This window comes from Gobius niger (assembly GCF_951799975.1).
Source record: "Gobius niger genome assembly, chromosome: 6".
Classification (NCBI taxonomy): Eukaryota; Metazoa; Chordata; class Actinopteri; order Gobiiformes; family Gobiidae; genus Gobius; species Gobius niger.
Genome location: NC_136857.1, coordinates 9,149,777 through 9,177,386, shown reverse-complemented (window position 1 = coordinate 9,177,386; position 27,610 = coordinate 9,149,777). Strand labels below are relative to the sequence as shown.

Below are 27,610 nucleotides of genomic sequence, written 5' to 3'. Positions count from 1 at the left end.
TCTATCATAAATAGTGGGTGTTGCAATCGTGTGAGAGCCGCATGGAGCTCGGGCTGAGTTCAGGGGAAAGGTGTGAACAGGTATGTAAATAGGCATGGATATTTACTGTGGGACATGCCCCAACAGGAATGGATTATATACTTTAACTGCAGTACTGGGTGAAAAATGATGTTCGCTATATACTGTACACTTCAAAGATCATAACAAGAGATGAAGCCGTGTAGACAGGAACAATAATAAAACACACAAGGAAGTTTAAGTTTGTGTATAAAATATGTTCAAGCTTATAGGTCATAGAAATATATTACATCCAGGTAAAAAGTTAAGACAAAATGCACAATCTTGGGTGGCATATCACACTTCAGTAATGTCACTTAAAGACAAAAATAAAAGACATATTTGCCGGATACAGTGGCTTCTTGTTATACCACAGGTCAATAAAATAACATGTAACAAGAACATAAACAATAGCAAAACAATGTACATGAAGATTGCAATGGCTGTTAAGAGAAGCAAAATTTAAGCACTGAGTTTGTTAAAAAAAAAAAAAAAAAATTGAATAGAAATACAGTAACTGGTTGCTGCCTCTCCACCGAGTACAATCAGTCTATTATTTAACATCCATTATTGAGAGAAAATAAATCAAGCCCATGGTACTCCATCATGTCTCTTAACCAGGGGAGCCACATATCAAAAAATGTCTTACTGGCCACATACTGTATTTCAGCATATCGTAAGAGAAAGTCAAATTTGGCAGCCTTCTTTTTCCCATTGGTCAATTTTGTGGTGAATATTTGAGTATTTTGTCTCATATCAATCCTGAGGGCCTGCAAATAGTTGGTCAGAGGGCCACCGTTTGAAGGACTCAGATCTTGACTGTCAAATTACTTACATCTTAAGTACATGAAACCTCTACTTAAAGGGACTATACAGAGTTTAAAAATGTAAAAAATATGTATTCCCCCCCCTACATGTTCCAGCCATGTCCTAAGGTGTAGAATGAGCTCAGACCTATTCACCACAACTGCCTCTAAAATCCTGCACTGTCACTCAAAATGTTTTACTTCGGGTCCGAAGTGTCATGCACGAGCTTAATATAGAAGCTGCAGTAACACGTAGGACCTGAGGTGGCAGTAGTGAGTAGTATGATATGATAGCTTTAAGCTATCATTAATAAAGGGTTATCATTCAAATTGTGTCATCATTGTTTGACATTTAGTATGAAGTTTTGTGAGGCCACTTGAACATATTGTATATACAAAGAAACAACCTATTGCTTCAGGTAGTGGTATGAATCAGACAGATATAAATAGTAGAAAGTCTGTATTACTGCACGGTCCATAGTGTCCACAGCTTCAGAGCTGTTAGAGTGATGTTCCTGTGATGAAGACATAGATCCTGGCCTGAAATGTGGTGAAAGTCCCCTGGCGCCACAGTTTCATTTCCACAGTGATGAGGAAGTCCTGTGGCCCTTCCACCTGCCGGTGGAGGTACACCGCGCCTGTGTAGGCATTGAGTTTGCGGGTGCTAAAGTAGTTCTCGTCATTTCCCTGGGTGATGCTGACAATCACGTTGTCCCCAGAATACGCAGGAGACGGCCCGATTCGGAAGATCTGAGCTGGGATCACGATGTTGGACTGGAAGCTGAGGTAGTAGTATGTGATGCGGAGAGGAGAGGTCTGGCAGTCCAGGTAGTTGGGGCAGCTGATTCGCTCACATCGGCTAGAAAAGAGAATGGGACTGTGTCTTCAAACCAATCAGAGAGACCATTCAGGTCCTAATTAGTGCTAGTGCCTTCAGTAGTTAAAGCTCAAAATGCAGATGGGAAAGAAATTTAACGTACGTGTCGGACACTCTGTTGTAGTTTGGGGGGCAGTCGAAGGAGAGGCAGCGGTGCCCCCCCTGAATATTGTAGCAGGTCTCAGACAGGGAGCAGTTATGGGTCCCGGTGGTGCACTCATCAATATCTTAAAAAACAAAATTATAGCTATGTATCTGAAAAAAGTACATGTGAAGACAGCTTAAAAGACAGAAATTATATCATCTATTGGGCCATAAAATTTTACAGTGTTATCGCAGAGGCGCCGTAAAAGAAACAATTATATTTATCAAAGAAAAGCATTACACATATTGCAACTAGACAATTTAAGCCCATTTAAAAGCAGCCAGGTGTATCATTATTGTATATTGGTAGGTGTTTTATGATAGCTTGCCTGAAATACATGAATGTGCAGCACATAATGACATGCACTGTGTATTCTTCAGTCATTTAGAAGCTTGTCTGTTGGATCATAGCACACAGCCAGGCTTCATTACCAAATGCAACACTTAGTTCAATTCCTTTCTTTGTTACTGAGTGTGATTTAATTGTAATAATAAATGCACTTCTTTTACCTCTACAGGAGCGACCATTTGGAGACATGGCGTATCCGTATTCAGGACAGGCACATTGGTAACTGCCAGCAACGTTCACACACTTATAGGTGCACAGATGGCCAATGCTCTGCGAACACTCGTCGATATCTAAGGAAAAGGCGGGTGATCAAGAGCTCGCCAAAACATTTCCATGACCATGAATGCGGCTGTTACAATATGATGTAAAATACCATCGCACGAGTGTCCGTCTTCCCGTAGGTAGTGCCCCTGCGTGCAGTAACACTGGTAGGAGCCGTAGATGTTGGAGCATTCTTGGCCACACGGGTTGGACAGGCACTCATTCACATCTGAGGACATTACATAGATTGGTCATATATTATTCTATAATCAAAAGTAAGTAAATACTTTCATTGAAACTGCTACAAATTCATTGCCAGATGAAGATGAATATGGAACCAGGACTCCAAACCTCAGTGATTCCCACTTTCCCTACAAACTTTACAAGTGGATATGTTTGACGACACTCTTTTCCTCCTGTGTTTTTAGTGTGTTTTTAACCTCTTAACCCCCGCCTTAACTGAACACATTTTCTCCATTTCAGCTTCACCCAAATCGAAAAAACCTCCTTGAACAAAGCATCAAAAATGTGCCAAAAATGTATAACTAAACGTCGTAAAAGATCCATTTAGATGAGTTTTGTAGGTCTTAGCTTTCAAACGAGGTGTCACACTACTGTAAAGATAAGAATAAAGGGTAAGAGGTTAATTAAATGTTTTTTTTTAACTGTAATAAGACTTATCACATTGCTACATGAAAACATAAATATTGTTGTATTAATTCTTGCAATCTGTTGGAGTTATTTCAAATGGAATCTGGGGATCCACAGGGGACCCCAAGTTGAGAATCAGTTGCCTTCTACTCTCCAATACATGAGACAAACATTCCCAAGCCTTTATATGCACATTGTACTCATTTGGGAGACAGGCAGCACTGGAAAAAACAAAGAAATAAAGCAATTTTGGTACAACTAGTAATAGTAAAAACATTGTTAACAGTGGAGGTAATGTTGGTAGCGACACATGTAATTGCAGTATCCATCATTGTAGCTGCATTTTTCAGATTTTTCTCCCACCTCACCTCTGATGTCAGCCCTGCTTTCCCCACCACCACCAGCAGCCCCACATACATACATATGTATGTATTCCCAGAGCGTGCGGCGACTTGCAGGTGTACACACATGGCTGCACTCTCGCTCTCACACCCACATTATTCAGACACATGAGTATATAACTGTACCTTCACAGTTCTTGCCGTCGCCGGATAAGCGGAAGCCCACAGTACAGGAACAGTGGTAGGAGCCCGGGGTGTTCTCACAGGTCTGGGCACAGAGTCGGCCCGGGTAACGCCAGCACTCATTTATATCTGACAGAACGCACAGGCAGGCAGGTCATCAGAGCTTGGCTAATTTCCTTTTAATTATAGTGTATGGTGAGATGATTTATTAGTGGATTAAACTGTACACCGGAAGATATAAAAAATATATATATCACAAAAACATTGTTGAGATTGAGTGTCAAACCCAAGACCAAGATCATTTACTTCCACGGTAGTGAAATACATTTTAGTCATAATCTTCATTTTATTGCATTAAAGCAGTACTGAGTAACTTGTTTATCTTAATAAATCCTTTTCGTAGTCCCTTTGGGGGTAATACAAGTGTTAATGGAATGATTGTGGGGTATTTCATCTCCCCCGGTGTCTCTGGTCAGAAAACCACACTTGCAGCTTTCCTGCACCGGGTCGGAGGCCCCAATACACACTAATGGAATAACGAAGAAGAAGCTAACGGGCAAAGCTAACTGCGGGCTAGCGCCACTTAAACAGTATTTACTGAGTGAAAAAATGTATCTCCATAGAGTAATTGGATGTACAATGTCCCTCTCTCCCCTTTGTCTTTTCTGTCAGCCTAGAATTTATTCTCACGGACAATTAATGAGTAAAAAAACGCAACTTGCTACGACACCTGCAGTGGCGCTAATGGCCTCTAGGGGCATGAGTTACTTAGTACTGCTTTAAAATAGTGTTGGTGAATAATACAAATGTGGATGGTTAAATATTAAATACTTTTATATATACACCAGTGACAACATTTGAAAATAGCAGAGTACTGTGTTTAAAGGTGCATTATACAACTTTTTATGCGGCAAAAAAAAGGTGACGTTTATGCATATTTCTAATGAGACCATTGCGATGGGAATTAAAGGCGCCATGCTGACCACTCATGCAGCCACTGGGTCACTACAAGGTCAAATACACACAAATAAAAACTTTTATTTCTTCATACAAGCTGCATAATGCACCTTTAAATTATTAGTGGCTCATATGTAAGTTTAAGTGGGTGATTAACATCTTACCACCCGCCTTAACCGAACGCACCCAGGCTTTTTTTTGTGTGTTTTTTGTTGTTGCTTTTTTGGCGTGTTTTGCCATGTTTTTGTCGCTCTTATATTGCTTTTTTGTTGGATTTTTTGGGTCACTTTTTTTGTGTCTTTTTTTTCGTTACTTTTTTGTTGTGTTTTCGTCACTTTTACGCCGCTGTTTTGCCGCTTTTTTTCAAGAAGCTTTCAGATTTGGGTAAAGCCAAACTGGGGAACGTGCGCTCGGTTCAAGCGGGAGTTAAGAGAAGTATATAAACAAGCATTACATTCTGAATATGTTTCTGTTACTTCTATGGAAAGGACAAAGGACAAAGGTCTTCTGCTTCTGATGTGCATCACTTTCACCACTGTACCACTGTTTCTTCACTGTACCACTGATAGATAATGACCACTGCAGACCGGGAACACTGCTCAAGAGCTACAATTTCTCGCTTATAAAACTTGCTCAAATTGCTTTCCCATTTGAGAATTTACAGCACAGTTCATGGCACCACTCGCAAATGCCACGATGAATAAAAGAAAAATCTGAATTTGCCTGTGTTTGTGCTGTTATGCGCGATGACAACGATTCACAGTTTATTATCCCATGCATGTGGGGTTCTGTGCGCTTGCCTCACGTGCCTGTGTGCATGTTAACAGTGTGAAGGGTGATGCCTGGCGACAGTATAAACACTTGAGAGGAGTCCATTATCGGGGGTCAGAACACACTGAATCACTAACAGCAGGGGGCAGCGAGAGCACTCTGCAGCAGGAGCCACTGGAGCAGACCGAGACACAGGCGAGGAATGGTAAAGAGGTGCAGAGAGAGAGCAGTGGGCTGGGAGGAGAGGAGTACAGAAAAGCCAAGATTTTTGCATTGTACTATTGGGCTGCGGTGACATTTATAAAAGTCGAGAATGAAAGGCCAAAGAGTAGAATTGCAACTTTATACCTGGACTATTTTGGAGGAAACGTACCGCTACTTTCATTTGTAAAGTGATTAACTCTTGCATGCAGTCATAATAACTTAAACCACTCAGTCCAGTTGCTGCAGTAAAAACATTTACAATGGGGAAAAAAAGTATTTGGTCAGTTTCACATAGACATTCTATTGGATTTTGTCCAAATACTTTTTTTCCCCACTGTATACACCGACCAAGAGCTTGCATAAAAAATTCACCAACACAAACTGATGACTTGTTCCTCGTGGCATCTACTGCAACTCATAGACAAATGAACTGTAGTTTGTATGCAGATTGTGTCTCAGCATAATAACAGGGTCATTTTCATTCTAATCAGAACCCTCAACGTTCTGAGTGTCACATAAACTCAATACTCAACATTGACACTCATCTGGCTTGCATAATCTGCATATTCTGTATAGCCTAAGAATGTGTGGCTTCTGGATATCCATATGTCCATAATTATTAATTTATTGATGTAATATTTATTGTGCAACCAAAGACGTTCTGCACGACTTACAACAAGAGGCAAATTCTGGTCACTGCTGCTTTGTATACATACCTACACACATCCTCCTGAATGAGTCATACTGGTAGCCCGTCTGGCATTCGCAGCGGTACGAGCCGGCCATATTGAGGCAGTGCTGGCCCTCCCCACACCTGTGCAGGCCGTTCTGACACTCATCCACATCTGCGAGAAAGAGGCGCTCGGGTCAGATAAACAAATACCTACAAGATTCATGCGGCGATAGTCCTGGTTTGTTTGGTGTGTGAGGAAAAATCATTTGCTTTGATGCCGGTGGCTCAATCCCAAGGTGTGAAATGAGAAAAGAAATCACCATCGAGCACACACCTTGTTGTCTGAGTATAGTTCTAATGTCATGAAATTGAGATTGCTTTTGTAAATGCAGATTGTTAGTTGTTTGTTTTGTCGGGCGGCACCAACAAGAGGCGTTCCAGGTTTGATCTCGGACCAGCGGAGCCATTTGTGTGTAGAGTTTGCATGCTCGCCCCATGTCTGCCCCATGTGTCCTTTGGGTGTCTGGATTTCCCATACCATTAAAAAAAAAAATGTTCCCCCTGCATTTGACCGACCTATAAATCTGACCTGGGATTGTGATTGGATGTACCAATCTGGAGGGTTATCCTACTATGTTTAAAGGAAGAGGCCACGTCTTTTTCCATACTGAAATATGTTCTTACCCCGTTTGGAGCTATAGGAACATACTGGGAGAGGCCAAATGCTAACAACATCTTTGGTCTTTTGGCGTGACTGAGAGCACACAGTTCTTCTATACTGTGATACGTTCTTACCTGAGCTTAGACGAGTTGACACGTACCTGTCTGGTCTTTGTGCGTGCCCGTGAAAGAGCTTGGTCGCTTCTAACTTCACCGCCGTTTGGAGCTATAGGAATGTGTTGGGAGAGGCCAAATGCTAACAACATCTTTGGTCGTTGTGCGTGACAGAGCGCACACACAAAGACCAGACAGGTACGCATCAACTCCTCTAAGCTCAGGAAAGAACATATCTCAGTCTATGTTCCTTTAAACAGCATAAGTTCATACGTATGATGCACCCAGAGAAAATAAAGACAGACATGAGGAGAACATGTAAACTCCACACAGAAATGTCCAATCTACAGAAATACATAGTAAGTTATAGAGAAAGATGCTTGCTACAAGGTTATATCAAGAATTCTCATTTCCAGCAGTAGTTTGTTTTGACCAATGCCTTGACAGTGTCTTCAGTTTCATGTATTCTACTCAAACACGTCTTTTGGCACTGCCCTTTAACCCCCACCTTAACTGAGGATATTTTCTTCAGTTTGGCTTTTACCCAAATCTAAAAACTTAAACTTAACTTTTGAATCAGGATCTTTTTCCTCACATTGTTGCTTTGACTTTTCTTAATCATCACTTTTTGGTCAGTTTTTCATTGCTTTTTCATCACGTATTTGTTACTTTATTTTTTGCGTTTTTATCACTTTTTTGTCGATCTTTTGTTGCTTTTTTCGTCACTTTTTTATCATGTTTATTGTTGTGCTTTGGTCACGTCTTTCTCGCTTTATCGGCGCGCTTTCATCCTAACCTTCGTCTCTTTTATGTGGCTTTGACGCTTTTTTTCAAGAAGCTTTCAGATTTGGGTAATGCCAAACTGGATGAGCTTGGTTCAGGCGATTTATTAAGAGGTTAGGTGTCTAATTGCGTATCTCACCGATGCATCTTGAACCGTCTGGACTGGAGTGATACCCTCGGCTGCAGATAATCTTCCTGTTGCACATGTATGACCCCACTGTGTTGATGCAGTTGAAGCCCGGACCACATGGCTGGCTCAAAGCGCACTCATCGACGTCTTAAAAGGAGCACATTAAAATTGGTATTAAAATAGAGGAAGAGGGTGCGGCCTGGCTTAAAAGCATGGCATGGGCTCTATACTACGGGGCAATTCCTTCTATACAAATCAAAGCAGACGCACATCACACAGACACATTCCCCTGTTGACTTTGTTGTGTGACATTTTCTCATTTCTCGGAGCGCTTCTCTTGCTCTCCTCTTTACAGTGCGCACGCTGCCTCGACATGCCTCAGTTCCTGTCCCTGGGGGCTAATTCCAGCGCATAGGTTTGTACGGGAGGAGGACAGCGCACTGGCTTTTATCCACCCCTCGCAGCCCGCTCTGATCTGCTGTCTGTGTGGCATTAACCCCGCTGACATGGCTGACACTTCCCCTGTGTGCCAAGCAGAGGTGGGTAGAGTAGCCAAGCATACAAGGTGGTAGAGCTTTTCATTTCTTCTCAAACTATCAACATAAAGCATTTGTCCCTTACAGTCTTATACGTAGTCAAGTACATACGTTTTAGAAGTACTACTCTCAAGTAAATGTCATTTCTTTATCCCTGGTGCCATGTGGACTGTTCAGGACAACTGCTTCTATGTGAAAGTGGGGCAAGTGGAAGCCAGTCTGTTGGTTCTATTTAACCCTAATGCTGTAATTACATCTAATTGTACATAAGTGGAGTTTTGTGGCTCATTTTTGTATTAGACTTGTATTGATTTGCCTCAATTAAAATAGAACTAGATATTCCAATAATTCCTTGGAAGATGTTTTTAAGTCGAGTTAGTTAAATATTATAACATATTGCTTATTGATGACCATGGCTTTGGTAATAAGTTAATAATCAAATCTTAATAGAGCGGCATACACAACATAGTAAGTAAAACAAAAAAATCTGTGTATATCTGTTGATATTTAAAGGTGGGGTAGTTGATTTTTTTCTGTTCAAACCGTGAAATTTTTAGTTTTGGCCCAAACTTGTTTCTACCTCTCACAATCCCTCCTGCACATCAAAATTGTTCATTATATGGACGTATCATGTACAGCTTTGAACAGTGAAGCAGGCTGGACCACCCCCAAAATAAACTGCACTCATCTAGATTCTACTTCTATCTTCCATCGCTCAATAAATGTTTAGGTATGTTTCTGTGTTCACAACATACTCTGTGATGGCAAAAATACACTTTACACTACAACAACAAAAAGTCAGCTTAAAGAAATATTTTGGAAATATTGAACAAACAGTGTATAATTTTTTACCAGCGCAGTTTCCCTGCAGGTCCTTGCTGAAGCCGGTGGCACAGCGAGGTTTGGGGTTGCACCTGAATGAGCCCATGGTGTTCACACAGTCCATGTCTGGACCACAACTATGGCTCCCTTGAACGCACTCATCGACGTCTGTGAAAGAAAAGCAGTAGTTATTGTGTAGTGTAATACCAGAAATGCACCACTGGATGGCACTGTGGTTAAGCAGGTTGCCTTGGATCCAAAACTCACAGCTCCATAGCCTTCAGTTGACTTCATTTTAGGAAATTGTTTTAAAATATTACAAGTGGCGATTAAATATACTACTACTACTACAATTAAATGTTAAGTTGGTCTGGAACCTAAATTTGTTATACACACAGAATGTATGCATTATAAATTTGAAAATACATTTTGTGGTGATCAAAAAAAAAAAGTAACATCAGCAAGTGCTTAGAGTTTTAAATCATGCAACCAATAGTGATATTTTCCTTGATAAACAAATTAATGACAAAAAATAATGCACAAATGTGTTTACAACACGGAGGCCTAAGTCACGGCTTGGGAAATGCATGTTCATTTAGCCTCTTCCTTCTGACACAGTCTTGGCACAGGGAGCCTGATGCAGAGGAAGAGAAGATGGAGGCAGCAAGGACCTCACCGGGGTCACCCGGTTCAACAGCTCGATGCAACTATTCACCCTTAAACTTACTGCAGTCTTTCAATGTGCTCCTCGGGAAAAAACAAAGAATCAGTGCAGAAAGATCCGACTGCTTCAGCACAAGTGTCCATCCATCTCTCCATCCTCTCTGTCTGGGCTATTAGCACTTTAAGCTGAAATGGCCATACACTTCCCCTTCATGCCAGTTCCTCCAGCTCCACACCCAAGGAAATCGCAGGTCAGCAGGCATCCAAAACAAATGCTCGAGCCAGTTAGGATGGCATGTCTTGATGTGGAGGATCAGTGACTCCAAGCTCCCCTTAGGTAAATGAACTCCACCCTCAACCCCTGAAAGAGCACCCACCCAGAATTCTTAAATCAATTTTTAGCATTAGTCCTACATTTTGAGTACTTTAAGATCTATATAGCACTATTCCCATGCTGCAAATATCGATCAAACAAACAAACTCAACGTGAAAAAAATACTGATTTTTTAAAAGATGAAATATGTTTTGCGAGGATGCTCTGAGGATGTAAGAAGAGGCTAATTAGTTCTACTATGTGTTTTTCCAATTATAGCACAGTGAAAACGTAAGTCTTGATAATGCCTATCTTCCACTCCTGCTTTGTGCTGATGGCCTGAAGTGGCAGCTGTTTGGACACTCACCATTGAACCAGCCTGTGAAGTGAAGTACTCATTTTGCCTGATTAGACAACCATCCAGTTTTCATTGAGCACAAGGAAGATGAGAGAAGACTATTCTCTATAAGAGCTTAATGTGTCTGTGGCGATATCACAGACATTGACCCCTATCTGAAGTGCCTCATCAACCTGAAGCCTGAAGACTGCAGCCTGAGCGCCATAGGGCAACCTTATGGAGCTGAGAAACAAGGAGTTTAATATGGGAGTGTAAAGTTGGGAAGCAATTTTAAAAAAAAGGGTGAAGCTAGTCCAAAATCAGAATAGAAATGAAAAGTTCAAGTTGTGATTCAAAGGCCCAGAAACTCTATTACTTCATATTCACAGAGACAGAACTACTGCTCCACTCATGTTTGAACAAAACATTGGTTAATTTGTGGAAATCATGGGCCACAATGTGAGTCAGATTAGTGACCGATGGAGACTCAGGGCGTGATTTACTAAGCATTTACACATGTGCAAAATAGATTGTGTGTGCCAAAGTGGTGCTAAAAGCAGATGTAGTAGAGAATTTTGTCTTTCATAAACGCTGAACCAGGTTACTTGCTGTCCCCCCGATCAGGGAAGTAAGGTTAGGTTTAGGGTCAGGGGTTAGGGGTATATTTAGGGCAATGGTTGGAAGATGTGATGTAAGTTGTGTTTCACTCACACAGATCGTACACGTTGTAACCAAAAGGTCTTGGTGAGGTATCACCCTGGCATAAAGGCTGTAAGCTCTCCAGTCAGTACCCTTTGAGATTTAGATATGCATAATTGCCAACCCTAACTGTAATGCTAAACCTAACCCTAACCCTAAGCTGGCAGGTAACAGGTTAAAGCCAAGGCCACAGCAAAAAACACCTTTTTTTTTTTTCATTTAAAGAGACTACATGGATGTTGACATTTTCATACTCACTACTGTCACCTCAGGTCTTATGCGTAACTGCAATTTCTATATTAAGCTTGTGCATGACGGCACTTCTGACCGAATTAACAGCTTTTTCAGTGACAGTGCAGGATTTTAGCGGCAGTGGTGAATTGGTCTGGGCTCATTCTACACTTTAGGACATTGCTGGATCATCTAGGGGGTAGAAAATCCTTTTTAGTCCCTTTCAATATCTATCAACTCATTAACAAACTTGGTGGGATTTTAGACTTTAGACTCCATGAAACAACTCGCTGGTTAGTGAGACGACAACATGTAATCATACAAGCCAAAGTTATGATGTGATGCCACAGATACCACAGATGGACCTACCTTCGCACATGTCATTGACTACGTGGTACCCAGTGGGACAGCTGATCAGTCTCTGACAAGTGTAACTCCCTGCTGTATTCACACAGCGCTCGCTCAGCTGGCAGGCCTGGGCCGACAAACACTCATTTATGTCTGTGGGCGAAAACAAGGACAAAGACAAAGTAAGGGATTGTCAGAAATGCTCAAACTGATTGTATTGTATTGTAATGATGATGAAAAAGTTTGACTGTTTCCTTAAAAAGTCTAGAGGAAAAAAACAACAACCTACCTATGAAAGGCCAAAATGTGGATAGGTATAGTAATTACATACATATTACTCAGAAACTAGGCCAAACCATCAGCAGTGTGACAGGTAAAAGAGGAATTCCACAACTGAGTTCCATTTCAATGTTCTGCACAATTGAGAAAGCTCAGATTCATAGACCACTGGACACACATCTACAGAGACTTTTGAGAGAAATAAGGGGTGCATGGTATGTAGTCGGGGAGATAAAGTGTGATAATGCATGGGTAGTTGGGATAATCCTTTTGGTGAAACTCAGTTCAGCCAAGAGATAAAAGAATGTCTCTGATTTAGTGTTTTGTCTGGATGGCAGTGTGCTATGGAGAGTGAAGGGGATTAGAGCTGTATCTGCTCTATGGATCTAAAAGCACCGCTGAGAGGAGAAAGACAATTCAGCGGACGGTCTACGTGCCGAGATACTGATAGTCAAATGAACAATGACGAGTGCTTGCAATATACAGGGTTGCAGTTAATTTGTTTGTTCCAAGGTAGGTTTGCAAAGTTGTAGCTTACTGTATGTGTGAATTTGATGACTGTGTTTTTAGCATGTCTTTAATTATAGTGCAATTTTCAAACCAACATGCAACTACAATAAAACTGTGGCAGCACTTCACGGAAAAGGAGCAGGCTAATATAGGAACATAGAGGAAGAACATCAAGGGTCTATAACCTTTATCATCCAAAGAGCCATTTCAGCCTGCTTCAAACTGAAAGGAATTCTCCAATAGTTGTTTTATCTTTATTTCAATCGGACAATGCGTATTAATGAACAAACAAATGGTGCCAGATTTAGCTTAAAGCTCATTTCCATGGGGTAAAGACATGCCACCAATATAGTATTAAGTATGATGACAAATGAATGAGTAAAAAAGTGTACATTTAATGTTAAATCAAAGCTCTCGTTTTTTTGCTCCGATGTAGCCTAATACAACAGCAGCTTATCCCTCATATAAATATTTTAATATAATTTATGGATTTACTTAGTTTCTGTCTGTCACTGATCACCAGAGGCTTTAAACAACCTCATGTGGCTCTTGGGGCCATCAGCATCACTTTGCTGGTAGTATCAGAAAGAGGTAATATAAATTCAATCCATCCTAACATCATATGAATAAAATACCTTCACAGGAGTATCCGTTGGTTGAAAGAGCATAACCAGGGAAACAGGAGCACTGAGGCCATCCGCCCACCGGGGTGCACTGTTGCTCACAGGGGTTGTTTTCTGAAAGACAATCACACACAAGCTCATTGACATATACTTCAACATAGAGCATTTACAGTGTGTGCACCTTTTAAACACTGCCCTTTTCCTCACTTCTGTTTAGAGACTGATCTCTGACCTGCCCATATTGTGTTTCCTGCATTTGGGCAACTGCAAGACCTCCACCCGGTGCCATAGCAACCAAACAAGAGAAACAAAATCTAATACAGCTGTAAGTATAACTTCTAATAAAGGCTGCTTTATGCTAAAACAGACTAGCCTTTGATACAATCTCAGCATATGTTTCTCAGGCATTTGCCACCCTGCCATATTTCATGGTAACTAAATAATCACACGTCAGTTCATGGCCCCGGCCCTTTTCTAAACACACTTGACAACATGAAGAAAATACACCAGCTCATGATTGAGACGTGTGAATGAGAGTGCCCTTTGTTGGCTGGAGTTTGCATGTTCTTAATTAAACAAGAACTGCCTGGTGTGTGTCATCTGTGAATAAAGCCAAGCCAATATAACAAGGTTTATCATATTGCTTGGATTCGTGGTTCAAAAATTGGCACTTGAACGTCTCTCTTTAATGCTTTGTCTCATGAAGTACAGTATATTACTGCGAAAACAATGCTTGTTTTTCCTCCATACACAAAATAGGGGGGGGGGGGGGGTTATTAAAATGTACAGTCATTATGCAAGATGTAAAGCGAGAAGCGATCTGCAGGAAGAAGATTCTATAATTTTTTATTTTTTTTTGTAGACATTATTGTCCCTGAAGGAAAATTGATCCTCTGGAATTGAACCAGTGCCTCACGACACATCCAATGCCCTGTGGCTGTTCAGCAGATCTTGAGCCAGGATTACCTGGCTGGAGGATTGGCCTATTGTGCGTGTTTTGGGTTAACAGGGGGAAATGGAGTGCCTGAAGTATACTGATAACACAACAACAAACTGTGTAGAATTTAAGGCCCCACCCAGTCCTAGCCTGGCTATCGCCAGACAAAATAGCACAAGTTATATTTAGTCTGGGGACCACCCATTCATTTTCTCGCAGGAGAGGTGTGGTTTACGATTGTCCATTATACTATTATGCGTGATATGCACAAAGCCACAGTCAATTGTATCATGGTATCAGATGACTTATGACGTACCCGCTGTAAACTTTCAAGCTAAACTCGAGCTAGAACACGTCTAAAGCTTGATCAAAACATGAAAAACTGTTATCCGTAAACAAACTACAAGCTTCTTTTCATCCCTCCTCGTTCTGTGATTGGTCCCCAAATCCATGCGAAAATTTCGGCCATGGTCCCTAGGCTGCTTGTTCAAGCCCACACAGCAGCTTGGGTATTCCCAGGCTAACCCAATCCAGGAATTAAGCCCAAAACCTTCTTTGAGGAGCAAGAGTTCTTGCCACCCCAGAGCAACATCACAATATTTCGGTGCCGTTATTATGCCTATGCATAAATTCCTGACTATTTATTTACCTATGTTATTAGAGCTTCCAAAGCTTTATGTATAAAGTTTTAAGAAAGTGAGGGTAAAATCAGCCTAAGGCTTAATAGGACCCTGTGCTCGTTTGAGGTCACATGGCCTATTGGTATTTTGAGGCACCTAATTGGCAGTAAACCAATGTTGTCTGCAATGGGTTGGTTATAGATTTGCAGTTATAAACTAAGTGATATACTGTTTTTATTTGGCTCTAACCTTCACATGGGTTTGGGACGGGGGCCTCAGTGGGTGGCAGAGGAGGTAACGTAGACCCGGCTCTCTCATTCTCCTTCAGTCTGTTCTGATCTTCTATGGTTTCTGCAAAAACACAGTACATCACACTGTAATCAAGACATCTCCATGTACTTACAGGTGTGAGCAAATCCTACATTTCCAGTTTTTTCTGAAGTTGAGATGAAATAATAGCCGCAAGTCAGACAGGAAAACGTGTCGCCTGCAGTCAAAACATTCAGTTTTATTAGTGAATCTCATCCTCCGCTGCAATTTGAGTCTTGTCGAGGCAGGTTGGTGAAAATGTACAGTAACAGGAAATCCATCTGTCTTTACTTGAAAATACTTCAATGGGATACAAAAAATGATGTTAATGGCAATGGATTTAATGCACAATTGACAGGGCTGCACAATTGTGGAAAACTATCTAATTGCAGTGCAAATTTTGGGAAGATGTCCAGCAGCATCAACATTTAAGACTGAAACATGGACTGACACAAGAACCGTATACATTTCAAAACATATTTGTAGATCCTAAGGTCCTAAGGTTGAGGTAAGGTGGATAGAGGCTCGAGCCTAGGACAAAACAATGGTATGAACAACTGTATGGACTTAAACCCACAACTGCAAAACATCTGCCTTGAGGCAAAGAAGAAGAAGAAAAATAAGAATGAAGTAGATGAAAGGAAGAAGCAGAAGGGAGAAGAAAAAGGAAGAAGAAAAAGTAGAAGAAAAAAGCTGAAGAAGAAGAAAAGGTGAAGAAGAGGTGAAGAAGAAGAAAAAAGTGAAGAAGAAGAAAAAGTGAAGAAGAAGGCAAAGAAGAAAAAGAAGGAAGGAGGAGGAGGAGGAGGAAGAAGGAAAGCAGGAAGAAGAAGAAAGAAGAAGTAGAAGAAGAAGATGAAGAAGAAGAAGAAGAAGAAGAAGAAGAAGAAGAAGAAGAAGAAGAAGAAGAAGAAGAAGAAGGAGGAGGAGGAGAAGCAGAAAAAGAAGAAGAAAAAGAACAAGAACAAGAAAAAAAAGAAGAAGAAGAAGAAGAAGAAGATTGAGGAGGAGCAGCACCTTTCACAGACATGTGTTTACATACAGTATATTGTATTGTTTTTGACTGTTACCTATAGCACATGTGATGGCATCGTCCTGGAGCACGTATCCGGGGAAGCATTCGCAGCGGAAGGACCCCGGCGTGTTCACACATTTGTGATGGCAGATGCTCCCCTCGTAGATCAGGCACTCGTCCATGTCCTCCACTTCCACCGGACTCTCCACAGCATTGTCTCCATCACCACCATGTCCCAGAGAGAACGCCTCTTTGGGGAATGGGCTGTCAGACACTGCAAAGACAAGGGAGTTATGAAGAATATAACAGAGCACACCTTTAAGGACACATATAATGTCCCTGAGGGTGTCTATGGTCCTTCAGAGGTGATGCAAACATGCTATTCTTCAGAAAGAAAACCTCAGCTTGTTTCCACTACGCTTTTACCTTACAACCACCCAATCACTCTACTTGGGTAAAACTGAAGCAGCTACTAAGGCATGTCTTCTGTACTTTTCCCATGTCTCATCTTAAGTCATTCAGACAATGGTTGTTCAAAAGGTCAACGCAATTATCTTACTGTAATACATCCAACATGGCACCGGTTCAAAAAACAGTGGGGTTTAAGTGGCTGAGTAACACAATAGGATGTAGAGTCAAAGAGGCCGTATATCTTTAAAAATTATAGATGTGGCTTAAACTTCTGGGTGGCAAACGAGCGCTGCAGCCTCTCAGCGTGGCAGTGAAACGCTAATACAATTCTCCCTGTAGGCAGTAAAAGTCTGTGGTGTAAATCTCCCCCTCCCCTTGGCACTGCTGCTCAGGTGTCTGCAGTGCGCTGAGTGGACCAGTGTTGTGCAGTGGCTTCTGAATGTTGTTTTTTTTTATAATAAAGAACAGCATTTTGGAGCGTCAGACTTCAACATATTGACATCATAGGAATACACAGAGGGGATATGAAAACTTCCTGAACCCCTGTACCTCTTTTGGGCAGTGCAGTGGGGTCTATGGCAGGTCTTTCTCTGATGGGGTGCCAGGCATTATGACCTTCCTCCTGCTCCCCCTCACAGCAGGTCATGAAGATGTGTCTGCAGTGGAAGCCCAGAGAGGGGTGGGCCTCACAATTTAAGCCGTCAGCGCGGAAATGCAGACCCAAAGAGCAGCAGCCACAGCACTCCTGTTAGTCAGAGAGATGTGGCGTTAATGCACGCTACACAGTTGGGGGAAATACAGTTTAATGGGTTGGCAATTGACACAAATAAAGAGTAAAAGTAACAGCATAGCGTGTGTAGAAAGTACTTCTTCTGATGGAATGGCAGGTTCATTTTATCTCAGATCTAATGGCTAATAGTAAATGAAGTAAAAATCGAAATTGAATAACTAAAGACAATTTATACAAGACAAGGCAATTATCTTTTACTCAGTGTGTTCATGTTTTGGTGCCATTTTGATGCATATTTAGTGTTAGCCATTAGCTTCATGCGCCTACTATTGAGAACACAAAGGTATCCTCTGGTATTTGCATCAAACATGTTGCAAGTGACTGTCCATTAGTCAGCCATGTAATTTTGAAATGTTTATATATTTGCGCAAGACACTGCTGATCTCTCAAAGAAAAACAGCATTAGAACGTCAGCCAATGAAATGTCCAGCGGAGGTCACATGGCTTCTGGACATAATGCGTAACGACCGCATCAAATATCAGTGTTTCTGCTGCTTTTATGGATATCACTCCTATACATCTACAGTGTATGCTTTTCTAAAACAGAACCACAATGAGCCAGAAGTCATAAACAAACAAAATAAAGAAGCTGTGTAGTAATTACAAGGCTTTTGAAGATTCTCAATTCTATAGATTTTTAAATGAACTTGCTTGTGTACTGTGTAGGGAATTGATAAATACAAGCCAACTTGCAGCAACTGACCATTGTTCTCGACGCTTATCGAGAAAAAGTCCAATACCTTAAAGGACTGTTGGAATGCGAGAGTAACCAGCCCTGACTTATTCTATCCAAACTGAATTAGGTAATCTAATAACAATGAATTGGAGCTACAAGAGATCTGTCTCTGAACAAAGTTATTCCCCAGTTAGTCTATCTCAGGACCACCACACGTGTTTTAAACTCTGCCGTGACCAATGGGATTGTGCATTGTTAATTTGGGCTGCATTAGGGTTTCATTTGAATTTTGCAGGGTCATTAGGTTTGACTGTGAGCCTCTGTGAACTATGAGTGGCCTTTTCAGCGGCGGATACTGGCCTTGAAAGAATTGATCCCGCATTTATCGCTGGAGTCCTTTTCACATGAGCCTCCCGCAGTCGCCGCCTTCACTCCGGACAGACACTGCTGCTCGCGGAGGGAGCCCAGGCAGCACTGCTGTTGGGACGTCCTGGCACAGAGGAGAGACATGGAAACAACACAGTGTACAAATGGTTTGGACGGGCACCACGGCACTGCAGCAACAAGTGGGATCATTAATCACGCCTTTCAGCGGCTATTAGACAGCGTGCAGTCATTAAATAGAACAGCAAGTGAGGACAGAACATTGTGTGAAATGCAAATACTAAAAGCAGAAAAGAATGGTGTGCAAATCGCCAGGAAACACATTTCTAAAACGGATACATTTTAAGGGAACAGTTGTCTATCTTCTAATATGCCGTGAGAGCTTCATAATTGGAAATATTGACTACTGGCTTCTTGAGGTTGCCTATTAACATTTTTTAATTGGATAGCAGTAATATGTCTCAAAAAAGTTGGGACATGGCAGAGGTACCTTTTTTCATCTAATTGTAATTCGGTCACACTTTAGGTCACAGTAATAACATGGTAAAAGGATGTGGAAAAATGGGTGGCAATAACAAGAGATAATTTTGTAGCACTGTTTTTGAATGATTAACAAGAAAATAAAAGATCCGTTCTTAGTAATTTACAGTGCTTGTGCTGATGATTTATCACTATAATCATGACATAATTTAAGAGTGTGTCTTGGTTATATAATTATCATGTTTTTACTCTTAGGTACAATGGCATTACCAACCATTTCATAAAGTAAGCTGATTTGAATAACTAATTCATGAAACTGCAAACAGATCGATAAAAGCCTGGGAATGGGAATGACAAACATTAAAAAGCATTTATACAAACAGTTGTCAAGTACATGCCAAACAACCTACTCCTGCGTATTCCTACGTAAACAGGACAGAGATGAATTACAGTGCGTCGGATGTAATGATGATAATGGCTGCGCTGGGCGTTAAATGGCGCTCACCAGCAGATGGAGTGGCGGTCCTGAGTGGGAGGCTCCATGCTGCTGCAGTGACCGTTCACCGAGGCCCATTTCTCTCCCGTCTCACAGCAGCTTCTCAGCAGCTCCTCTGAAGACACTGGGGATAACACACAAACATAATCAGCGAGTTTAGAAGAGCTACCCCAACTTTTGACTGAACGTCGGCCAAAATGATTTCATATGATTTCATAGAGCGGGTCAGGCAATCTATTTTTTGTCCATTATTTAGTATTTGTGAATGGAGAAAAAAATACAATTGCAATGTTTCTTCACACAATAATCACAGATGTGGAATTTGACGTTGTGACATCCCCAAATGAACCTTGGGCTGGGCATTTTAGTAAAACCATTCACTCCTGCTACACTGCTGGAATGAGGAATGGCAGTTTTAGTATGAAGTTCTCCAGAGTATTTTAATAGGCAGCACAATCCCTAGCTGTGGAATTGTGTATACTGCATATGGTGCTTTATCCATGACCAAAAAGTAGTTATAATAGATCATTATTTGGGGATCTTTAGTAGCCACACAGCTGCACTTTCTGATGGAAATATCGCTGCCGTTCTGCTGCAATGGATCCTCCATTCACCACCAATCACACTGACTGACAAACAAATAAATATGAAGAAAAGGATACAAACAATGCTGCTGAAATTTAAAGCAGAACTAAGTAACTTATGCCCCTACAGACCATGAGCGTGCATGTTGCGTCTTTTTCTTTACTTAGAGGGATATTGTACATTATGCCACAACTAAATTACACAATGGAGATATTTTTTCCGCTCAAACTTGGCTGTAAACACTGCCAAAGTTAGCTTCTTCTTTGTGATTCCATCAGTGTGTATTGGTGGCTCTGACCTGGAGACACCAGGGGGAGATGAAAGACCCGCCTCCAATCATCCCATAAACACTTGTATTACCCCCAGAGGGACAACGAAAAGGATTTATTAAGGTAAACACGTTGCTTAGTGCTGCTTTAAGATATCAATTCAAATGATTAAAGACACAGGTCAGTCCTGGTACCACACTAGCATAACCGAGCACCACGCCAAAGAAAAAAGTCAGAACTTGCCGCTGCACTGACACCCTCTTGTTGTGGACAAAGCGGGTGAAGTGTTTTGCCCAATGACACAACACAATGATCCGCTTTAACTGGAAATAGAAACAACATTTTTAGTGTTAAGGGGTAAATGCTTCAACCAACTGAGCTGTAGCTGCTGCTCAACCCATTTCAAATAAATCTTCCCATTAGTGGTGGCTAAGTATCAAAAGCAGGCTGTGTTTTGCAGACAAATTTCCAAATAGGTCAGAGAGAGGAGAGATGAAACACTCGTAATCTGGTTTACAGGGGGGAAACTTCCTTCAATAACAGGCCAGTGCACTCCCGCTTTGATTCGTGGCCTCTGCATTAGACGCTCATGACATGGTGTTCTGACATGATGACATATAGAAAAAAACAAAAGCATGACTGTAGATCAGAGAAGGGTCTGATTACAGCAAGTACTTCATAGTTCCTGATAATACCTCTTAACGAACTTCCCTAAACAAAACGAAACACGCTGCCATAACTTCCATAATTTAAAGGCACAAAGGAAAGCGAAACCCGGACGGGCACAATGGCGCTTTGATATCTCTAACTCCGGCATCTTCCAGTCTCTTTGAACTGTCAGAGAGTATATTAAAGGATAGGCAAAGTAATTATTCATCGTTCCTGCTTCCTATTCATTTTCTTCAGTGGACGTCTTTCTTGTATATATTAGAAACAAAACAGTGTTGGTATCATGGGAAGTATGGGTGTACAGGAAAAAAACATTTGTACACAAAAGTTCATAAGGTGTTATCTGTACTGGGTTATTTCAGTGTTGTTGTTGTTGTTTCGCCTCAAAAAAGATCATTAGTTACTGAACGGAGGCAAAATGTATAGTACAGATGACGGCTTATGAACTTCTACACAACAGAGTGCACACAAACAAATGATTTTCTTCTCTTTTTCTACTTCATCCTTTCAACGATGCCGCAACTACATATTGCACAATGAACCGGGGTGGAGAAAGAGCTCAAAACCCACTAAAGTGCCTTTAAATGATCTATGAATAAACAGAGATACGTAAATCACTACACACTAGAGCAGTTATGGCCAAAGTCAAGAGCATGGAGAACTCGTAATAGATCGGATAATCCCTCATTGCCTTACAACATTTTGGGAAATGCTGCACTAAAGGGTGGATCATTTACTATGGTAATTTAGGAGGTAAAATCAGGAAGAAAAGTAGACAAATTAAATGACTGTAATCATTAGGGCTGGGATAAAATATTGGATCGCAATACTTTGTGCTGCAATACCAAGCAATACTTTCAATACTTGTGTTTGGAGGCATTTTTTTTCATAAACTTCTTTGTTTTCCAGGATCGTCCCAGCCCTAGTAATCACGCAAAGAAGTGAAAGCAGGAACCCAGCTGAACGGAGGAACCCTGCATTCTGGAATCTGAGGACTGGACGGGAGGGATCCTTCGGCCCTGGGTCTCTATAGCCTGTCCGTCCATGGGAGTGGATCTCTCCTTCTGTGGTTCTCCCCAAGGTTTCTCTTTTCTCCTGCCGCGTTTTTGAGTTTTTCCTTGCCGTGCTGGAGAGTCTAAGGACGGGGGACACCCGCGCCGCTCGTCGCTACCTGCTGCCGACGCTTATTGGACATTATGTTTGCCTGGATTCACCTGAACTTTAAATTGTCATATTTATTGCTCTGTCTTATTGCCTTAATGTTTGGTGCAGCCCTGTGAGACAACTTCTGTTGTGATATTGGGCTATACAAAACCATTAAACTTAAACTTAAACTTAAAGCACAGGTCCAACCCACTTCACTCTTAAAGTGCACATGACACATAAGACACATTTTTTGCTAAAACATAGTTTGACCATTTTTCTGATGCTCATAGTTTCACTTCCTTATTGGACACTGCTGACAGGAAGTGACATATACAAAGGCAAACCATTTTAGACTGTTGCCATGCCAACCATGTTATGTCGATGGGAAATGAGTGAGTCAAACTGCTGTGCTATGTCACTTCCTGTCAGCAGCTTCAAAAATCAAATACAGTAAAAAAAAACTATTCTGCCCAACATTTCTTCATTTATTTGCTGCTTCACGGAAATAAAATGACAATTATTACTTACAACAAATGTTATCCGTCTAAATAAGTCATATTTTTAACAGCATTAAAACCTGCCATATGCCAACACTTATTTTGTTTGTTTCTTCTTCTACTTTTTAACAATTATAATAAAAAAGAATCGGCTTGTTTTGACCTGCTACCTTGAATTCTCAGTCATTTAGGGAATCTGCTTAGTAAGAAACAGTCTCCAGTTACTTTCTGCACTAATGATCCCTTGACCGGAGCTTAAAAGCGTCACATCTTTAGACCTTCCCCTTCCCTGTAATCATATCGGTCTATTAGCCTAGCATTAACACCAGATGGTTTTCTCTTGTCCAAATCCAAGACAGTGACATCACATCCTTCAAAAATATAGAATAACATTTCTAAAAGGGGGGCAACTCTGGACATGTCCGGAGGCGTTGGGGGAGCCTGGTATCTTATCCTTTGTGGCTGTGATTTACAATACAGGTGGGTCTGGAAGCGGTAGGTCTATGGGTCACTACACATACAAACTTAAGTGGAGAGACTTGACAGATGATTGATGCAACAGGCTTAAAGAAATAGCCAACATGCTTCGGTATGTTTGCTTCCCACTGTGTGAGAAACCCAAGCAATGTTCTACCTCACCTTAGACGTGAACTCACACAGATAATGTGTCTTTTGCAATCGCGGTCCAAAAACAGCTGGCTATGACATAACACGGAGAGGGATTTTCTCTGTCAAAACTATGACTTCAAATCCACAAGGGCTAATTCATTTTAATTAAAGAAAGATTTTTTGGTCACTTGATGGGGGCCAAGAAATATAAGCCCAAAAGCTTTGATAGTTTAGCGGTAACATCTCATATGTTCCGTATGGTCACACTGACACGGTTGCAAATATCGAGTTAAAACAATAATATGCAAATGTAAAAATGTGACTGCTAACTCACAGATTGTATGGGTGCTTTCAGATGCTAATTTTACAACATTGCTACCTCACTAAAACATCTTGCCTGTTTGTTTCTACTGGCTCAACATGGATTTCTATGGTAAGCATCTTGTGTGTTTACTTCATTTGCCTCTGTTTGGGCTTGTCACAATAATGTGGTAATTTGACACTTGGAAATGCCTTTTGCCGAGTCTCAGAAGCCTTAAACACATTGGTTATCATTAAAAAATCAACAATAAACGTCCAATTCAGTGTCACCCTGTGGGGAAAAGTCACTCTTCATTGGACATAATAAATAGTTTGATGAGGTCACACACCTGCGAGCAGCTCTTTCCTCAGTCCTTCATATGAACCTGTTTTCATTGCCCCATTATGCACTCGTATAATGTCCTCAGTGTTGAGTGTCACAAGCCACTAGTTTCTGCCAGAGATGAAAATCTGTCCAAATCCAGATTTTGGATTTGAACACAAACAGCATTGAAACCAGTCTAGCCTCTTAACTTGGCAGGAACTTTTTTTGGATCATTAAAGCTGAACATTTTCAATAGAGATTTAGTGTACCATCCAAGGCTGATACATTTTTCTCTTCTCTGTCTTTGCTTTGGCATAGACATTAGTAATCTGCCATTTATACCATTTTAGTCAAGGTGTCTGCAGTCTTTCATATCCAAAAAGCTAACACTTCCCCAAAACAAGAGCCACAACCAATTTGGATTGTGCGTTTACTGTGGATGGACTGAACTAGGCCTAAATTTGGTCTAAACAAGGACTGACCCCAAATTAAACTCTGACAAAAACATGTCCAAATTAGGACTAAACCATAGCACCTTTCGCTCGACTCTTTAAGAGCTGCCCGAGGCTCTAAAAACATAGATTTCCAGGACCAGCTCTGGGTATGGGCGACCGAGGCGGTTGCCACAAAAACAGCCACAAAAAGTTGCATGGAGCACTGAAATTAACTCAGCAGTAGCACTAACTACAAGTCAATTATTAATATACCAGCAATAATAGAAATAGCAATGAAGTAACTCTGTTTTATCCAGGCGCTCGTGACTTCTATAGTGACAGAATTTATGATATCCAAATCATAGAGCACAAATAAGGCGGGTCCAAGTTGTCTTAACATTTTCCACTCAAATAGCTTTCGCCTTGAAATTATTTAATGAGCGGTTTACCAAATCTTGGGAGCAGATGTTTTTTTTGTGTATTTATAATCACTGGTGACAAGCACTGTGGACATTTATCAACTGCAGGGTATGTTTCAGATGGCTAAAAATTCCAGGAAATGATGTGGAAGACACCCCAGATTAACTATCTCCTCTGCTCTGGCTTCCACAGTAGTGCTTCAGTAAATGCACAGGAATTCACCCTTCCTTTCATCCTCAAGAAAATTATACATGTGTGAAGATTACTGCCATATGGAGCGTGTTGTGACAGCGCTATTGACAAAACAAGCGCTTCATTTATGGATTTTTAGCTTATAGACGGAGCAGCTAGACAGTGCAGGCTGGACATGGAATAGATAACATTGCCTATTTTGGAAAACGTCCCAACATATTACTGGTATCATGATTTATTGGTAAGGGAGGCCCCAATGACTTTACTTCAATTCGTCTCAATTCTTGATTTCATTTGAATGCATTATTCATACTGGGCAAAATGGTTATAGGCTCAGAAATGCTGTAAGTGGTTGCAGATGGCGTGGGATTTCTGACTTTATGTTTCAGTTTATCTATTTCAGGGGTTCTCAAACAGACAGAAGGAGAGAACCCCGGACGTCCTCCATCACTTCTGATCAATGTGAGGATACAATGAAATCAGGTTTAAACCATGTATAATTTATACATTTACGATTTCGAAATAGGTCATTAAATAGGTTATAGGTTTAGTTTGCAACATTCAAAAACAAAACAAAAAAAACCATAAAAGTTGTTAGAGGTTGTTTTAATATGTGTATCTTGGCCTGGATGTAGATATGGACGTACGGTACATGAACTATTTGTGTAAAGGACCTTAAATATGGCTCAGGGACCCCAGTTTGAGAATGGTGGTATTATAAAATACATACATAGGTGCAAATACCCATTAAATCTACGCCGGAACATAAAATAGAATTCAAATTTCAAAAAAACAAACAACAACAACAGACTGATCCTAAATGTTTATGTCTCTTCTGAAGTCACAGAGGATAATGCCATTTAGCCTGTGCAGAGGTGTGTACATGAGACTGGGGCAGGCGCAGGGGAGTATGGGTAATCAGTGTGCAGTGACCAGCGTCTGGCAATCACTCCACAACAGAGCTCTCATTCATCACTGCAGCATTATACCAGCAACAGGTACAGCCCGAGAAATCCTACCCGGGTCCCGCCAAACGACCCCCTCCCCCAAACTGTGTCTGCTCGTAGACAGGAGAAAAAAAACATTTATCTTGGCTTGTGTTCCACAACAAATAAAGTTTACGTTTTGTGAAATGGATACGGAGTTCCTGTGGTTTGCACCTTCTAATGTTTTCAGTCCAATAACGCGGTGCATTGATGAAAAGCACCGGAGAGTCTAATGCCACAGGGGTTTGTTGTTGAACTTGTAATGTCTGAAAAGCTCTCCTCGGGGCAATGACCTTCATCACTGAACCACTACATGGTGGTAGGTGGAGTCACAACCGAACTGACTTCTGAATGAGATAGGAGGACAAGGGCAAAATGATTTTTGGTGAACAGCTACAACAAACGCTTTTGCTGTTTGTAATGTAAAATAAGTAGGTCTACATTTAACTGAAGTTAGTGTGAATGCAATGTCCATAAGTAATGAATTTGGGTTTATAAGTTACTTGATTTATTTAAGTAACCTAAACTATAAGACCCGAAAGCAAACTATATCAATCAACGACTCATTCACTATCTCCATAATGATTTATAAGAAAAAAAACAATGCTATCACATCTGTCAGAGAGAGATTGTAGAAAATATCTGTTCCCCACATTTTTTAGACTGATCCACGGCAGTAACATTCCATCTCCAAATGTGCAAACAGCAAAAGAAAATAGTTTGTCCATCAGCCCTCTTTATAGTCACTCTTTGTAGTAGTAATGGCTTTGACAGGCAGCTCTCGGCTCCCTGTTACCAATACCACACACTACATACCTATAGGAGGCCAGGTGCTGAAAGCAACAGAGCCCCTGACACGTTTCAACAGCAGTCATAAAGTTGTAAACGCTGCACCTCTCAACCGCCATGTGCAGGACAGAATGCTTCCACTATTACACAAATAAAACTGCAAGTAACATTTTTGTGACTAAACAAACTTGGAAAACAACAGAACTTTTTGCTTTTGCCTGGACATGTATACTTAATTTTAGAGGAAATTTGTATTATTTAAATTTTTAAAAGTTAAAAAGAAACCCCTCTGTGACTTTGTTGCTTTGTTGCTTAGTAGACACACAAACTTTTCTTTACTTTTACCCATTTATCTGGTAGTGGTCTCAACTTAAATTAAGTTTTTCCTCTTTCAATGGGCACCTGAAGCACTTTTCCAAGTCACAGTATAGCTGTATTCGGTTTTCGGAAACATTAAGCTGTAATCAAGTTACTACACTTTGCACACATAACTTTAACTCGCAGAGCAAGCTCCTTTTTTAAATACTTGTATCCCAACTATGAGTATGTAACTCCTTAGTACTATGGAACAGATTCGATGTAAACCTGCCACTTATAACTGACACCAATAAAATAATGAAATTAGACATTTCAACTAAGCCCTTGTGCCATAAAACTACAAGGAATTTATGATCCAATTAAGATTTCCTTCGCCCATAGCCAATCAGTCCTGGAAATATATTGTTTTATACCTGATTAAATTAACTATTAAATATAGAGGCATGAGCAGAGCTGTCATAAAGCTATAATAATTGCTAATTCCATTGTTCCTGTTGGAAATGTGAACTTCAAGGTTAGGACTTTCCACAGTTAAACCACTGGAGCAGCATAAAATGAAAATTAATCCCAAATTTAGCAGTTTTTCTGAACAAGGTAGATAAACCCTATCTGGGGAAAACAGGCTGGGGTGGAC

The 27,610-nt window shown here is 40.9% G+C and overlaps 1 protein-coding gene across 1 annotated transcript in view; it reads right to left on the bottom strand.

The window, feature by feature from the left end:
* Positions 1-1,165: 1,165 nt before the first annotated feature.
* The window catches only part of LOC306964465 (fibulin-2-like), a 29,160-nt gene continuing 2,715 nt past the window's right edge, over positions 1,166-27,610 (bottom strand). The window contains exons 3-17 of the mRNA XM_079558467.1: positions 19,447-19,561; positions 18,438-18,567; positions 17,161-17,356; positions 16,256-16,474; positions 15,129-15,230; positions 13,335-13,436; positions 11,932-12,063; positions 9,350-9,487; positions 7,971-8,108; positions 6,318-6,446; positions 3,673-3,798; positions 2,607-2,723; positions 2,395-2,523; positions 1,844-1,967; positions 1,166-1,722 (exon numbers count right to left, since the gene is read on the bottom strand). Of these exons, the coding sequence (XP_079414593.1) occupies positions 1,365-1,722; positions 1,844-1,967; positions 2,395-2,523; positions 2,607-2,723; positions 3,673-3,798; positions 6,318-6,446; positions 7,971-8,108; positions 9,350-9,487; positions 11,932-12,063; positions 13,335-13,436; positions 15,129-15,230; positions 16,256-16,474; positions 17,161-17,356; positions 18,438-18,567; positions 19,447-19,561 (2,255 nt within the window). The 3' untranslated portion in view covers positions 1,166-1,364. The remainder of the gene's footprint in view (positions 1,723-1,843; positions 1,968-2,394; positions 2,524-2,606; positions 2,724-3,672; positions 3,799-6,317; positions 6,447-7,970; positions 8,109-9,349; positions 9,488-11,931; positions 12,064-13,334; positions 13,437-15,128; positions 15,231-16,255; positions 16,475-17,160; positions 17,357-18,437; positions 18,568-19,446; positions 19,562-27,610) is intronic.